The following is a 16,490-nucleotide window of genomic DNA, read 5'->3' on the forward strand; positions in this document are numbered from 1 at the left end:
TCTCCAGGCTAAATTTTCCAAAATTCTGAAGAAACAGTTTTCGCTCAGCACTCTCATTAACTGGTAGAGGGAAGAAATGACAGACTCCTCGGACCCACGAGGAGGGTGCCTGAGTAACGCGGGCCAAGCCACAGCCGCCAGACGGAAACAAACCTCAGCCCTTGGAACTCCGAATCCAGACATGCAACGCGGCCGTGGGTGGTAACGACGCTTGCAGAAACTTTGAGGAATCGATGGTGGAACTCCGACAGTTCTCGTGCTGGAAGAGCACGGTGCCTTGCTGGCAAGTTCCTTGTCCACCTAAGGACACCCAAGCTGCCTCACCTCGCTTCCACCACGTCCCCAAGGTCCCGCACTTCCGTAGGCCTGGCTTACCCGCTGCAGCCCACTGCCTCTTTCCCCATCTGGTGCCGCGCCTCTCAAGACTCGGGCCTTGCGGCTTACATCTTCCAGGCCTACTCAACTTTAGAGTGTTCGTGGTTCCGCCTTTATTTCCAATCTGATTAAGGCACAGAGTAGAGCTTCAATAAATCCTGATAGGCTGAATTAGTGAATAAATGAAGACATCATAAAATAATAAATTTTTATCCACACATGGCAGAAAGATTGTGGAGCTATGACATCATATGGATTGGGTTCCAACACCAGTTCTTCCACTTACTAGCTGGGTGAACTTCACCCCACTGAGACTTGAAGAAATGTTTGTTGGGGCTTCCCTGGTGGCACAGTCGTTAAGAATCCGCCTGCCAATGCAGGGGACACAGGTTCGAGCCCTGGCCACACAGGTTCGAGCCCTGGCCCAGGAAGATCCCACATGCCGTGGAACAGCTGGGCCTGTGCGCCACAACTACTGAGCCTGTGCTCTAGGGCCCACCAGCCACAACTACTGAGCTCACGTGCCACAACTACTGGAGCCCGTGTGCCTAGAGCCCGTGCTCCGCAACAAAAGAAGCCCCTGCTCTCCACAACTACAGAAAGCCGGCGCGCAGTAACGAAGACCCACAGCAGCCAAAAATACATAAATAAAATAAATTTAAAAAGAAAAAGAAATATTTGTTGAACGAATGGATAAAATGTTCTCTCAGAGACGTGTGACGAACTAAGTGCGATAATGCTTGTATCATTCCCCGCCACGATCAGCGCTTAATAGAATTACTACTCTCCCTTCTATTCCACGTTCTTTATTTATGTAGACTGTGAGTGCCCTGAGGGAAGGAATGTCTGACTCGGTTCTGAGCTCCCCAGGGTACTGGGTCACATTAGGTGATGAGAATGAAGACGGAGGACCACAATTTTTAACATGCTCGGGGCGAAGAAGATTACACATCCAGAAAGGATCTGGCCGCTTCGCAGAGACCACGTGTTTCATTATCCCCCAAGAATCTCAGCTTGCTCACGAACAAATGACAGCCGATAATACTTGCAGATGGAGTCTGCAGTCCACAGGACCCCAACCCCGGGCGCCTCAACATGCGGCCACGAGCGCCGCAGGGCCCCAGGCCGTGCTCCTTCCTGCTCAGCCTTCAGGCAGGTCTAGGGGAGACGCATGCGCATTCCTTTCTCCTCAGCTCCTCCCGGCCTCCCTTCGCTAGTGCTTCGCATTTCGAGTGCTGGATCTTTTTGTCCCCTACTGCGTGCCGTGTCAGTTTCCGAGCGGAAGTGGTGACTGTGAGAGAAGAAGATGGCGGCCTCCGTGGTGGCGCCGCCTGGTGTGGTGGCCGGTCGGCCCAACAAGCGCAGCGGCAGCGGGCCGGCAGGCGGTGGCAGCGGCGGCGGCGGCGGTGGAGCAGCCAGAGGGGCGGAGGAGGAACAGCCGCCGCCCCTACAAGCAGTTCTGGTGGCCGACAGCTTCAACCGCCGCTTCTTCCCCATCTCCAAGGACCAGCCTCGGGTGAGCGCCGCGCGCGAAAGCTGCCAGAGGGTCCGGAGGTGGCGGAGCTAGACCAAGTTATCTTTTTGGCTGCCTAGTGAGGCGCGCTCTGGAAGGACTTGTGTCCACGGTCTTTCCCAGAAATCGGGTTTATCTGGTTAGGAAAAAGGCGGAGAGACCGTCTAAAGCCCTGACGACTGCCTGACCAAGTGAATGGCAGGCAGGTTTGGGCACTCGTAATGCTGTCCACCTCAGGTCTGGGAGGCCTGCAGGGGCTAATGAGGAAGCAGTGCTTGTGAGAAGCCTTCACACGGGGATTCAGTGCCTCAAGAGGAGGCTGCGCCGCACTTATGTAGAGGAAAGAAAAATCCTTAGGTGAAAGGGACTGTCACCTCCTTTTGCCTCCAAAAGGGAAGTCATGTGCCTGAAAAAAGAGCAGGCTGGTCTGATTCCCTAGTAACAGCTGTTTTGGATCTCTTGTAGTGTGCTTTTTTTCTTTTCAGGTTTTAGTGACAGCTAGTGCTATCTGTCAAAAAGAGAACAGAACAGGTTCAGTGGCTGGTTGCCCGCGTCCCCAGTATTGTCCAGACACTGGGGAACTGGACTGAGCTAGTCCTAGGGATTGCTGGGTCATTCAGCAGTCCCCAGTTCAAAGAAAAGGACTTGCATTCAGTTCAGGAAAAACCTCTTTGACTCATCACTCCCTCTAAATAGTCTAATGGCTGTTTATTTTGTACAGTTGATTGGGATGGCTAGCCCCTGACTCTTAGAAAGGGATCAAGGAAGGAAATTTTATGGGAAAAAAAGCATGAGTGGTACTTAAGCTTCTGGAGATGTAATTGATTTCTATATTATCCTTTGTCAGGGATAGTTTGCTGTTCTATACCAGCTCTGTGTCTGATGCTAAGCAAGTAGATTCCATGCCTACTATATCCCAATTGCAACCCATTAGACTCTGATGTTTAGAGTATGCCATGAACATTAAAGGCAGCAGCCTGATTAGTTTTAAATAGGAAAGATAAAGTAAAAACTAGTGTTTGAAAATACTGATAGAGGAGTGAAAATTGTGGTTGGAATGGGGAAAAGAATGATACTCAGAGGACCCTCATGACTTTTTTTCATCTCCTACCCTCAGGTCCTCTTGCCCCTGGCCAATGTGGCGCTAATTGACTACACTCTGGAATTTCTGACTGCCACAGGTGTACAGGAAACCTTTGTCTTTTGTTGCTGGAAGGCTGCCCAAATCAAGGAACATTTATTGTAAGGCTCTGCAACTTTTCTTTCCGTGTTTCACCATTTTTTCCCAGTTTCCTTAGGATGGATATAACTAAATAAGAGGAGATTATGAGGGAGAAAAATGTATTTGTTTGGATCCCATCATAAGGTCTAAGGGCATTCTCTTCACTTAGGAGGTGAGCAGCTGAAGCCATGACAAAGATTAAAGAATAGCATTTGGATTTTTTCTGAATCTCACAAAGTTTGTACCCAATGGGTTTTGCTTTTTATTTAGTGGCTCCAATATGCAAGTTACAAGAGTAATATCTTTGTTTTTCCACTGAGCTTCTAAATATTGAGCTCTTCCTCATTTTTGTATTCCTGGTGCCTAGCTTAGTACCACGCACATAGTAAACACTTAACAAATGTTTAGCGAAGTGTTTTTGAAAAAGAGTGAATCTCAGGATTTATGGAAGCTTAGGAAATAAAGACTAGGATGTTAGCATGGTCTCCATCAAACAGCTCCTAAATTTGGTATGAGGTTTAGAAGGAGAAAAGTGGCATGAAATGTGTGTTCCCAGGATACTTTGTATAACCTAAGTCTCAGCGGGATTTTTAGTTCAAATCCGTGTTTAGGGACAGGGGTCAGGGTATGGAGAGGAAATAGCCATGTTTCTCTAACCCATAAAACAAGACTAGTGACAGACTATGCTGAAACCATTAATTATAGTTCATAAACCTCTTTGAAGTCAAGGATGCTGACAGGAACCCAGAAAAAGCCATAGCAAAGGAGTGTGAATGTTGAGTGGGGAGAAAAAATAGGGAAGCTCTGCATGATGTTTATGCTTGGTTTACTCATCCCCCTCACCTCCCTTCCTTTAGGAAATCGAAGTGGTGCCGCCCTACATCCCTCAACGTGGTTCGAATAATTACATCAGAGCTATATAGATCACTGGGGGATATTCTCCGTGATGTTGATGCTAAGGCCTTGGTGCGCTCTGACTTCCTTCTGGTGTATGGGGATGTCATCTCAAACATCAATATTACCAGAGCCCTGGAAGAACACAGGTCAGGATGGGAAAATGGTAGAGATGAGGTTTGGGACCAGCAGAGCCCTAAGACTGCTTTTTTGCAACTCTCTCCCTCCTATCCTTTACAGGTTAAGGCGGAAGCTGGAAAAAAATGTGTCTGTGATGACGATGATCTTCAAGGAGTCATCCCCCAGCCACCCAACTCGTTGCCATGAGGACAATGTGGTAGTGGCTGTGGATAGTGCCACAAACCGGGTGCTCCATTTCCAGAAGACCCAAGGCCTCCGACGTTTTTCTTTTCCTCTGGTGTGTGGGTATCTGGGGTTCTTGAGGTGGGAAAGTGACAGGCTTCAGCAGGAGAGATGAGTTAAAGTCCTTGTAGGGACTTCCCTGGTGGCACAGTGGTTAAGAATCCACCTGCCAATGCAGGGGACGCGGGTTTGAGCCCTGGTCCAGGAAGATCCCACATGTCATGGAGCAACTAGACCCGTGCACCACAACTACTGAGCCTGCACTCTAGAGCCCATGAGCCACAACTACTGAGTCTGCGCTCTAGAGCCTGTGAGCCATAACTACTGAGCCCACGCGCTGCAACTACTGAAGCCTGCACGCCTAGAGCCCGTGCTCCACAACAAGAGAAGCCACCACAATGAGAAGCCCGCGCACCGCAACAAAGAGTAGCCCCTGCTCGCCACAAGAGAAAGCCCGCACGCAGCAATGAAGACCCAACTCAGCCAAAAAGAAAATAAATAAATTTATTAAAAAATAATAATAATAAGTCCTTGTAACTTCTCCCCACAGAGCTTGTTCCAGGGCAGTGGAGATGGAGTGGAGATTCGCTATGATTTACTTGATTGTCATATCAGCATCTGCTCTCCTCAGGTGAGCTCCTCAGGGCCAAGCCTGCACGTCTAAAGAGTAGAACTCTGAGGGTTTATTATCACCCCCTTAAAAGGCCAGGGTATATTTCTTCTCCTTCATTCTCTTATCTACAGCAAATAGGTGCTATCATCTTGACCCCAGTATCTTATTGGCAGACTTTTTTGGGATTCTGGCCCATATCCTGCTGTCATAGTGTCTGATAGGTCTCTGGGGGGCTTGTGTTTGCTTCCAGAGAATAATGCTTAACCTTGGCCCCCTCTGACTTCCCCACACAGGTGGCTCAACTCTTTACAGACAACTTCGACTACCAAACTCGAGATGACTTTGTGCGAGGCCTGTTAGTAAATGAGGAGGTAAGAAAAGCTCCCAATGCCTCGTTAGAAGAAGGCTGTGATTTTATCTCAATGCTGATAAATTTGGTCCCCCTTTTTTTCTCTCTCCATTTGCTTTTTTATTCTGCCCATTTTTAGGGCACAGTAGACCCTACTGACACACAAAAGCAAAAGATTCATTTGTGGTTTTTGGCAGATCCCCAATACCATCTGACCACCAGTGACATGCTAAAAACATCTCAAGATCAACAGATAAATTGCTAAAAACATGAACATCCACCATTACACATAATGTGAAAGTTTGTTTTCCCTTGGGAAGGGTTGGGGGAGTTTTGGTCCCCTTTTATGTTTTATTAAACCTTAGGAGAAAGGAAAAGAGCTGGAGAGGAGAGAGAAGCAGTATACAGAGAAAAGTCTCAGGCCACTTGGCTGTGACATTGAGAGGCAGTAGGAAACTTAAGAAAGTTAGAATAGAATTATACCTGGGATGTTCTTTCTCTCTTGCTTGCTTGAGTGACCTCTCTTTTTTTCTCCTCATTCAGATCTTAGGAAACCAGATCCACATGCATGTGACAACTAAGGAATATGGTGCCCGGGTCTCCAACCTACACATGTATGCTGCTATCTGCGCTGATGTCATCCGCCGATGGGTCTATCCTCTCACCCCAGAGGCGAACTTCACTGACAGCACAACCCAAAGCTGCACTCACTCCCGACACAACATCTACCGAGGGCCTGAGGTCAGCCTGGGTCATGGCAGCATACTGGAGGAAAATGTGCTCCTGGGCTCTGGCACTGTCATTGGCAGCAATTGCTCCATCACCAACAGTGTCATTGGCCCCGGCTGTCACATTGGTGAGTACAGGTGGGGAGGTCAAGCTGGCCATCCTAGGAGCAGGAACCTGGGGGAACCCCATGTCTCTAGAAAAGGATACAGAGGGATAGTCCCAGAGAATAAGGAACTAGAGTGGCTGCCTTAATAAAGGAAGAAATAGGGATGTAAAAACAGTGATACTTTAATTTGTGGCCTGTGAGCCTGTTATTGGGTGACTCTTCACATTTCAGGGTACCCTATATTCACATTCAGGACCAACTGGATAATTAACATGCAATAATAACATCTCTTTAGTGCATTGCAGTTTACAAAGGGCTTCTGCATACATTATTAAAAACCTTGTGAGGTAGGTATTATTTATAGATAAGTTTATAGATAAACAAAAAAGCTGTAAGGTTGTCTCACCCAAGGTCATAGCTAATAAGAGGCAGTGCTGGGACTTGAATCTGAGTGTTCTGATTTTAAATCCAGTGTCCTTTCTACTCTTAGTAACTTGCTTTGGTTATAAGAAAGTGATGCTTGTAATGGAACCACCCCTTTAAAAGAACAACAATAAGATTCTAATTCTAAAATGTACAAGAAGAAGTGGAATAATTTGGTTCTACTTTTAGGCATGGATTTAATTCTAATAAGGTTCTTGAGCTCAAGGAGTCTCCAGAAATCTTAAGGGTTCTCAGGTTCTTAAGTCCAGTATATAGTCTGTAATTGTTGTAAACCTGGTGGAGTGTAGTCAGGCGTCTCTGGCCCAAGTTTAGGGAGAGGGTATTGCTGGTGAATTGGGGAGGGAGTAGTAGAGCTTGGTGGGAGCTGTGCTGATGTCAGTCAGCCCCATTCTCCACAAACGGCCCTGGTCTGGAATTGGGGCCCTGGGTGACCAGGAATCCTTCCTGTCCTGAGCCAGGTGATAATGTGGTGCTGGACGAGGCCTTCCTATGGCAGGGCGTCCGAGTGGCTGCTGGAGCACAGATCCGTCAGTCTGTGCTCTGTGACAATGCTGAGGTCAAGGAAAAAGTTATCCTGAAGCCACGCTGTGTCCTCACTTCCCAGGTAAGACCTGTTCCACACTGCACATAGGCCCCAAGTTGAGTGGTGGTTATGCTGAGCCAGAAAGGGGCCTTATGTCCACCCAGTCCACCCTGAATTGAGAGTCCCAATCCAGTGGTTTCATTTACCTTCTATTTGGCTTGGTAAATAAAAGTCACTCTGATTTTCAGGATGTACTTTTCCCCAACACACTAATCAGTCTGTGCCACCCCCTCCTTTTTTCTCCTCCAGGTGGTGGTAGGCCCAGATATCACGCTGCCTGAGGGCTCGGTGATCTCTTTGCACCCTCCCGATGCAGAAGATGATGAGGATGATGGTCAGTTCAGTGATGATTCTGGGGCTGACCAAGAAAAGGAGAAAGTGAAGCTGAAAGGTGTGAGGCTCAGCAGGTGTGGGGCATCTATCTGTGTGTCTCTCTGCCCCATAGAAAAACCAAGGTTCCGCCTAAGGGGTTGGTGCTTCTACTGGGCCTTTGCTAAAGATCCATGCCTTTTCCAGGTTACAATCCAGCAGAAGTCGGAGTTGCAGGCCAGGGCTACCTCTGGAAAACAGCAGACATGAACATGGAGGAAGAGGAGGAACTACGGCAGAATCTGTGGGGTGAGCTAAGCCTTATTCCTGCCACCCACCCTCTAAATCAGATTATTTTGAGGGAAATTGAACACTTCAGAATCAGACTACTTGTTCATTATTTTATTTATGCAGACTGAGCAGATATATTGCTCTCTGTCAATGGCTCTTTCAGTATTTTTCTCTTTTCTCACCCTTTATGGATTCTCAGGACTCAAAATCAACATGGAAGAAGAGAGCGAAACTGAAAGTGAGCGAAGTATGGATTCTGAAGAGCTAGATAGCCGGGCAGGCTCCCCACAGATGGATGACATCAAAGGTAAGTGGCCAGGGGAGCAGTGTCTGGGACAAAAGAGGAAAGCCTCCAGTTTGGTTGGGCATAAAGTCAGAACTGGATGACTTAAAGCATCCTGGAGTGATATTGGCCCATGAACTTACTCTTGCTTTGATTTTAGTGTTCCAGAATGAAGTCCTGGGAACTCTACAGCGGGGCAAGGAGGAGAACATTTCTTGTGACAATCTAGTCCTAGAGATCAACTCTCTCAAGTAAGAGCAGCTCCTCCTTATTCTCATCTCCTCGGGGTAATCCCAGGCAGGTGTAGGTTCTCTCCTACTTCTTCTCCAAATAGGAACCTGTTCCCTCGACATCCCAACTGGACAAGGCCGGTAGCATTTGGAGCAAGGAGAACATTATGTTTTTGCCTCAGCATAGACTTCCTCCTTCCAAAACCCTCTCTTTCCATGTTGTTCCATCTGACTTTCTCTCCCCCAGTGTCCTGCCAAAGTCATAGTCCTACAGTATGCTGAAAGGGCCAGTGAAGGCCCTGGTGTCACCCCAGTCTCCCCACAGGTACGCCTACAACATAAGCCTGAAGGAGGTGATGCAGGTGCTGAGCCATGTGGTCCTGGAGTTCCCCCTGCAACACATGGATTCCCCACTTGACCCAAACCGCTACTGTGCCCTGCTGATTCCCGTAAGCAAAGATTGGGGCTGGATACAAGGGGTTGGGTGGAGACAGGTACACATCCTTACTGGGCTTGACTTTAAAGGAAATCAGGAGTAGAAGGTCTTGTGAGATATATGTTACTTGTGGTTCCTTTCTCCTTGCCTCTGGACACAGATTAGGTTCTAGAGCAGGTTTGGCTGGTCCAGGGGAGTCAAGTTAGGTTCAATACTGAGTGGCCTTTGAGATTCCAGTATTCAGACAGTACTAGACCCCAAAGGTATACCCAGAATAGACCTGGACTGTCATATTGTCTGACTGAAAATGATTTGACCAGAATGAGGTGAACCTTTAGGCTGGAAACAGGTATTCTGAGGAAGCCTGCAGCATCTGACCCCCTTCACCTTCCCTAGGAAATTTCTTTTTCCCCAGTCCTGACTGCCAGCACTCCCAAGTCCCTCTGACATAATTCCACAGGACCTGTATCATCTCCCTCTTGTCTTTTTTTTTTTTTTAATTTTTAAATTTTTGACCTTGCCATGTGACTTGCAGGATCTCAGTTCCCCAGCCAGGGATTGAACCTGGGCCATGGCAGTGAAAGTGCCGAAATCTAACCACTAGACTACCAGGGAACTCCCCATCTTGTCTTGAAAGACCCATGTTATCAATATTGATTTTCTTTGCTGTCCAGGTGTAGGTGCATGCTCAGGAATATATTGCAACTTCTCCTTTCTTCCACAGTTGCTCAAGACCTGGAGCCCTGTTTTTAGGAACTACATAAAGCGTGCAGCTGATCATTTGGAAGCATTGGCAGCCATTGAGGACTTCTTCCTGGAGCATGAAGCCCTTAGTACTTCCATGGCCAAGGTGAATACCACGTCAAGCCCCAAAGTCCTGCACTTACTTTGAAACAGGCCTTGGTGACCTCCGTGGAGACACAAAATAGACTGACATGAATCCGTATGGAGTTTGGTTAACAGCTTCATCCACCCCTAGTGTTGTGCTTATTGCTGGGATAGTACAGCTTGGAGCCAAACTAGTAAGGCAGCCATTTGGAGGTTACCCTGGGAATGTGCAAAGCACTACCCAGCAATAGTTCCAGAAGTCAAACCTGTCCCAGTATCAGAGTGAAGAGCTCATTCTTACCTGTTTTGGAGGAGGCTGCTCCGTGTGTAGAAGGAGGCTGAGGGCCTGGTAGAGAGGCACTAGATCTTGCCTCCTCTTCCTCTGTTATCCATTATGTCTCGCTGAACCCTGCAAGGCCCCTGAGATCTCATCTTCTCTGCTGGCCTTCTGCAGGTACTGATGGCTTTCTACCAGCTGGAGATCCTGGCTGAGGAAACAATCCTGAGCTGGTTCAGCCAAAGGGATACAACTGACAAGGGCCGGCAGTTGCGCAAGAACCAGCAGGTAAGTCAGGCTGCCTTCCTGTCACTGCAGTGGTTGCCTGGCTCCCTGGCTCCTGGCCTTAGACTCCAGGTGGTTGGTCCCTGGGACTCTGGTTGTTAGAGCTGTTTATCTGCTAAGGAGAAAAGGAGGGTTATGTGCCCCTCCCTCAGTAGCTCTCCGCTCTGCTTCCTTACAGCTGCAGAGGTTCATCCAGTGGCTAAAAGAGGCAGAAGAGGAGTCATCTGAAGATGACTGAAGTCGCACTACCTGCTCCTGTGGGTGTGGTTGATTGCCCTCCTGGTTTCTGGGCCAGGGCAAGTGAGAGGCTAGTTGCAGAAGGATGAGTGACCACCATCTGAGCTGAGACTTAAAGGAGCAGAGGCTGGAGCTACAGTATTCTTCCCACCGCCAGCAGCCATGTGCCTCCCATCCTGACTGGGGAGTTGAGATGAGGGAAGTTGGGCTGGATAACAACTCTGCCTAAGGAGGAGCTAGGCAGGCCCTGCAGTTAGAGGAAGGCCAGAGGAACAGCTTTGTGCTCTGGTTTCCCCTCAGGGAACAGCAGAGAGCAGTTGGCCCTCTCTGTTGCTTGTATTTGTTAATATTAAAAAACAGAGAGAGGGGTATATTTGGTTTCTCTGCAACTCTGACTGATCAGCAGTTGAAGTAGGTCAACAAAGAGTTCTCAACCTCTGATGTGGTAGCCTTTCTTAACACCTGGTGGAGGGGGAGAAGAGGGGTGTTATGGCCACTAGGTGGGACTGTGGTGCCTCGCTAGTTGACCATTGCCATGGCCATGGTGGTAGAGGGCCTAGATTCTTTTCCAGACTTTGTGGGCCAATTTGTGGTCCTGGAGTGGTGTGCCTGAACCTAGTTCTGTAGAGAGTCCTAGTCCAAACACTTTTCTGTCAGAAGGTGATGATGCCAACCATATGTGAAGTCCATTAACCACTGCCAGTCTGTCACATGCTCTGTCCATTTGATCCAGTACTACTGTCAAGAGAAGCTGGGCTACTTTTCATCTTATAGATAAGGGAATTTGCTCAAGGTCTCATGACTCTTGAGGGGTAAAGCTAAGGACTTGAGCCTCATAATCCAGAATTCTTTTTCCTTCAGCATATTCAGTGTCTCAGTGAAGGGAAATTGCCCCCAGAGGCAAATACAACCCCAAGCCAGCAATGGATATCCTAAGAACAGAGGAAGAACCTGTGAAATGGGCTGTCCCCTAATATTGAGAGAGTATCTACTGCATGACAGACATTTGTTTTTTATATACATTTATTTATTTATTTTTGGCTGCATCGGGTCTTAGTTGCGGCATGCAGGATCTTTCATTGCGGCGTGCGGGCTTCTCTCTAGTTGTGGCGTGCGGGTTTCTTCTCTTTCTAGTTGTGGTGCGGGCTCCAGAGCACGTGGGCTCTATACTTGAGGAACATGGGCTCAGTAGTTGTGGCACACAGGCTTAGTTGCCCCGAGGCATGTGGGATCTTAGTTCCCTGACCAGGGATCAAACCTGCATCCCCTGCATCGGAAGGCAGATTCTTTACCACTGGACCACCAGGGAAAGTCCCCAGTCATTTTGCTAAATACTTTTCATGTGTTATTTTAGTTAACCTTCACATCAGCCCTATGAAGTAGGTCTTATCCCCATTTTCAGATGAAGAGGCTGAAGTTCATAGAGGTCCTGTAACTGGTCATTGATAGAGCAAGGATTTGTTATTGGACTCTAGAGCTGGAATTTGTCACCTATATTGTCTCCTTTAACCTCAAACATGAGACAGGCCCTTCTATCTCACCTTTTTGAGCTCTTTGTTGCTTTCCTATAAACCTTACTCTGTTAACGCTTAAACTGTAGCAGATGTCTTTGGTAACAAGTGGCCCTCCTGGACATCACAGGTAAAATGGTTGCCTTTTCTTCATTTCATTTGGGTGGAGAGGAGTAAGATGAGGAAGGGGATACTGAACTGTACTAAGGGGTATTAAGGGGCATTACTCAGTATTTCTAAAGAGGAAAAAACAGGCTGGCCAGGGTTTGACTTAATTTACTTTTCTTATTCAGTGAATTTCAGTTTCTCCTTTGTCAAATACAGGACCTAGTGACTAGAGAGCATTTGAAGGTTATGGCATGGACCTAATAGGGGCGGTTAAATACAAGCAACTGTAGGGTACCTCTGATTTATACCTGATGGGTGGCAGAGATCAGAAGTGGCCTATAGAACTTTTTAGGAGGAAAATATTCCTTCTAGTTGCAGTGATTAGGGAAGGCTTACAGGATTGTGACACTTGAGTGGCCTAAAAAATAGAAAGGGTAGAGGGAACATTATGAGCAAAGCAAAGGGTTTCCATTTAAATATGGCAGATTAATAAACACATGGGCTTTGGGGACTTCTCTGGCGGTCCAGTGGTTAAGACACCGTGCTTCCACTGCAGGGGGCACGAGTTTGATCCCTGGTCCTGGTCGGGGAACTAAGATCCCTTGTGCTGTGGAGCGGCCAAAAAAAAAAAGAAAAAACTCATGAGCTTTTTACTCCAAAACCACTTTCAAATGGTAGCAAAGGAATTCTTCAAAAAAGGCACGTGACTCAATGATAAGGAAAACAGAAGGTGACAACAACGAATGAGAGACATCAACATTTTGGGGAAAAAAATAAATGGAAGGGTGAAAGTTGACCTAGCAGAGCAGAATGAGATGGGCTCTACCTGCTGAGGTGGTTATTAACAAGAAGCAAACCAGTGTGCCCTTCTGAACCCAGAAAAGGCTCAGTAGAGGGGTTAAGGATTGGGTCCTGAGAACTGGGGGTGGAATGGAGGAGAATCAGACAAAGATCTGTATGAGAAAAAGCTCCCCCAGGTCCCCACTTTATCTGATCCAACCAAGTGATTACCCCTACTTCTCCTCTGCAGGAAATGGGAGATTTAGTCTGGAGAAATGGTGGGGAGGAATTTCCAGAGAAATATCTATGAAGGTTTCCTAAACCCAAAGGTCATGAGTTTCTACACTGACAAGAGCCCATGAGTGCCCAGCATAATGAACAAAGTAACACCACAAAATTTCAGAACCTCAGGGAAAATAAATCTTTAGAACCTCTGGATTCGATAGGAGACGTGGTGGGGATGGGATTGAGGGGCTAGATTGAAAATGAGGTATTAAATGAAAGTATATGAGTGGTAGGGCTCTGAATGTCAGCACACACTGGCTTATACCCCCAGGCCAAAACTAACTAAACAATTGCAGACCAAAGGCCTACAAATACTTAGAATTTTGTTTCAAAAAAAAAAAAAAAGCCATCTTCCTCTGCTCGCCGTATACTGAACACTGAAGCCTGTTAGCCTGCGTATATGGACAGAACTTCCAAACAGATTTTTAGTATCTCACTCTTACATATGAATAGACTGTTAAAGGCCACCAAACATTTGAAGAAACTTCCAACATATGAAAGGCGGAGACCAAAACAAACAGAAAATTGAAACCAAGGAAACTGACAAAGTAGGGAGCTTTTCGAAAACTTTAGGGGGGGAAATGGCTATAATTCTCAAAACTCAGGGAAAATATTGTGTCTATGAATAAAGTGCTATGAAAAGAATTGGAGAACAAAAGAGCTTTTAGAAATTAAAAAAACTATATGAATTTTCTTTTCCTACTGAGAACTGGAGGACTACAGAACCAAATAGGGAAATTATATGTCCATCCTTATATACTTATTGAATTTTTAATTGTGAATATTTTACCTATACAGTTGGATAGGGGAAAGTTTGGAAGTAATGTTAAAACCTTACAAAAAGGTGAAATCATTTGAAAATAAAATGAAATGGATGATGGAGAAAAAGATAAAAGGATCAATCCAGAAGGTACAACATCTAACAGGAGTTGCAGAAAGAAAGGAAAAATGGTAGTGATGTTATTAAATAATTCAAGAAAATATTGTTGAATTTCTAGATGGGTAGGGCTCGCCCAATGCCTAGCACAGTGAATGAGCACCAAGGCACATCACCAAGAAATTTGAGAACCTCAGGGATAAATAGAACTTCCTAAAGACTTACAAAGAGTTAAAAACAAGTGCCTAGGAAAGAGATCAAACTGATCACTAAATAGCAACACTGGAAGCTAGAAGACAATGGAGTGATGCTTTCAGAATTCTGAAGGAAAATTACTTTCAACTCAGAATCATACTTTCATCTTTTCAGGTTTCTCCCCAAATTTAAAAATTTTTTTCAAAACAAAACTTTTTATTGAAGTATAGTGGATTTACAATGCTGTGTTAGTTTCAGGTGTACAGCAAAGTGATTCAGTTTTATATCAATATATACTGTTTTCAGATTCTTTTCCATTATAGTTCCCCCCCGCCACAAGTTTTTATTTCCCATGCTTTCAAGGGGAACTACCAAAGGATGTGCTTTACTAAACAAAGGAGTAAAGTATCCAAGAAACTGGGATCCAACACAGATGAGAGGTAAAGGGAGTTCTGAGAATGATGCAGAGAAGTCCCAGGATGACAGCTGTTCACAGGCTGAGACAGTCAGCAGTGCAGACCAGAGCAATGGAATGGAAGCCCCCAGGAAAGAAAACGGATTATCTAATACATTGGGCTGAATGAATAAAATATGAATTGAGAACCTATTAGAGTATGTGGAAAGATTTAATGATAGGTACACTATAGAAAAAAAAATGAAAAAGCAAGGCAATGATTAATGCTGGGACTTCCTGGTGGCGCAGTTTTTAAGAATCCACCTGCCAGTGCAGGGACACGGGTTTGAGCCCTGGTCCAGGAAGATCCCACGTGCCGCAGAGCAACTAAGCGTGTGCGCCGCAACTACTGAGCCTGTGCTCTAGAGCCCACGAGTCACAGCTACTGAAGCCCACGCGCCTAGAGCCCGTGCTCTGCAACAAGAGAAGCCACTGCAGTGAGAAGCCCACACACTGCAACGAAGAGTAGCCCCAACTCGCAGCAACTAGGGAAAGCCCGCGCGCAGCAACGAAGACCCAATGGAGCCAAAAATTAATTTTTAAAAAAAATGATTATGCCAGGAGGAAAAGTTGTAAAGGAAGCATTTATTCATAGTCAAAATGTCAATACTATATTATAAGTAATATAAGTACTGTATTATCTTAACCAAAAAATGTGATCTTATCATTTTAAGAGGTTAGGGGGAGGTGGAAGAAAGGTAAATCCATCAATCAAAATTGGAAATCAATAAGTAATGTCTAGAATGCATATATCAAGAAATAATATGAGCTAAAAAAAGGTACACTGGGGTGGGGTGGGGAGGGAAATGAGACAGGACTGCTGTAAGTTTTCTTAATATTTGTCTATGCACACATATTTGATGAAATTTTAAAGTAGAGGGAAAGGTATGAAATAAAAATATACAAGGTGTGTGCAGGGGCTGGCAAGTAGGTTGAATTGCTTAAGTCAAAACTTTAGTCAGGATATAATGAAAAAAAGGCTGTAAAGGTAGGTAGAGGTTAGATTATGGAGAGCTTTGAATATCATGCTAAGGATATTTGGAAGGCATTGCGAAATATGGAGAGGTTTCTGAGTTGAAGAGGTGTCTGAAAGAGGTCCTTCATCTTGAAATGCTAATTTGGCAACAGTATACAAAATGGAGTGGGAGAAGCCCATATTTGTTACTGTGGCCTAAAAGGACCTATGTGGTCTGGTCCCAGTCTACCTTTACAGCCTCATCTACCACTATCATTGTAGTCACAATGGCCTTCTTTTTGTTCCTCAAATTTGGCAAGTTTATTCTTGCCTTGGGCCTTTATACTTCACTGTTCCCTCTGCCTAGAATGCTCTTCCCCCAGACCAGACCTTCTTATAGCTGCTTCCTCATTAGTTCTAGGTCTTAACTCAAATGGAAGAGGCCTTTTCTGACCACCCATATTACTCTTTCCCCTGTTATAGTTCTGGCTTGAGACTTCATGTCCCAGTCTCACACGCATCTTCATTCCTGTACTCATTCTGCGTTCAACCCATTTATTAAACCACTGCTTTACACCTAGGTACTGAAGTTATAAGAAGGAATCAATTCGATCTTGTTCTGACCTTAAGGAGTTGTTTGGTAGACTCAGTGATAGCAGCTGTGCTTCTCAACAGACCCTAAAAGGCCATGTCGAGGTCCCTTTTCTCCAGCGATACATGGTCAAAACCGCGCCCCCCGTCCCTTCTCAGAAAGCAAAGCGACCCCTACATTACATCCCTCCCCAGCTGCAGAGAAGCAGCCGATCCCCCTTGGGTCCAGAGCCAGGGCCTTGAAGAGTCCGGGAACGTGGGCTGGAGAGATCTGCCCCTTCCATCCTTGGGGGCGTAGGCGACCGCCGCCACGCTCCCCTCTGGGCCTGGGACCAGCGCGCAGGAGCTGAGCACCGCAGGGTGGCTG

At 46.2% G+C, this 16,490-nt stretch overlaps 1 protein-coding gene across 1 annotated transcript; it reads left to right on the forward strand.

Moving 5' to 3' along the window:
* The first annotated feature begins 1,676 nt into the window (after positions 1–1,676).
* Positions 1,677–13,988, forward strand: EIF2B5 (eukaryotic translation initiation factor 2B subunit epsilon). Its single transcript, XM_082655056.1, has 16 exons — positions 1,677–1,891; positions 3,006–3,130; positions 3,968–4,153; positions 4,245–4,422; positions 4,918–4,998; positions 5,274–5,351; positions 5,873–6,185; positions 7,067–7,212; positions 7,441–7,582; positions 7,708–7,809; positions 7,991–8,098; positions 8,235–8,325; positions 8,630–8,753; positions 9,465–9,590; positions 10,023–10,133; positions 10,309–13,988. The coding sequence occupies exons 1-16, from the start codon at positions 1,682–1,684 to the stop codon at positions 10,366–10,368; spliced, it is 2,181 nt and encodes a 726-aa protein (XP_082511182.1). The 5' UTR covers positions 1,677–1,681; the 3' UTR covers positions 10,369–13,988.
* Positions 13,989–16,490: the final 2,502 nt, after the last annotated feature.

The sequence above is a fragment of the Grampus griseus genome, assembly GCF_964374135.1.
Source record: "Grampus griseus genome assembly, chromosome: 5".
Lineage (NCBI taxonomy): Eukaryota > Metazoa > Chordata > Mammalia > Artiodactyla > Delphinidae > Grampus > Grampus griseus.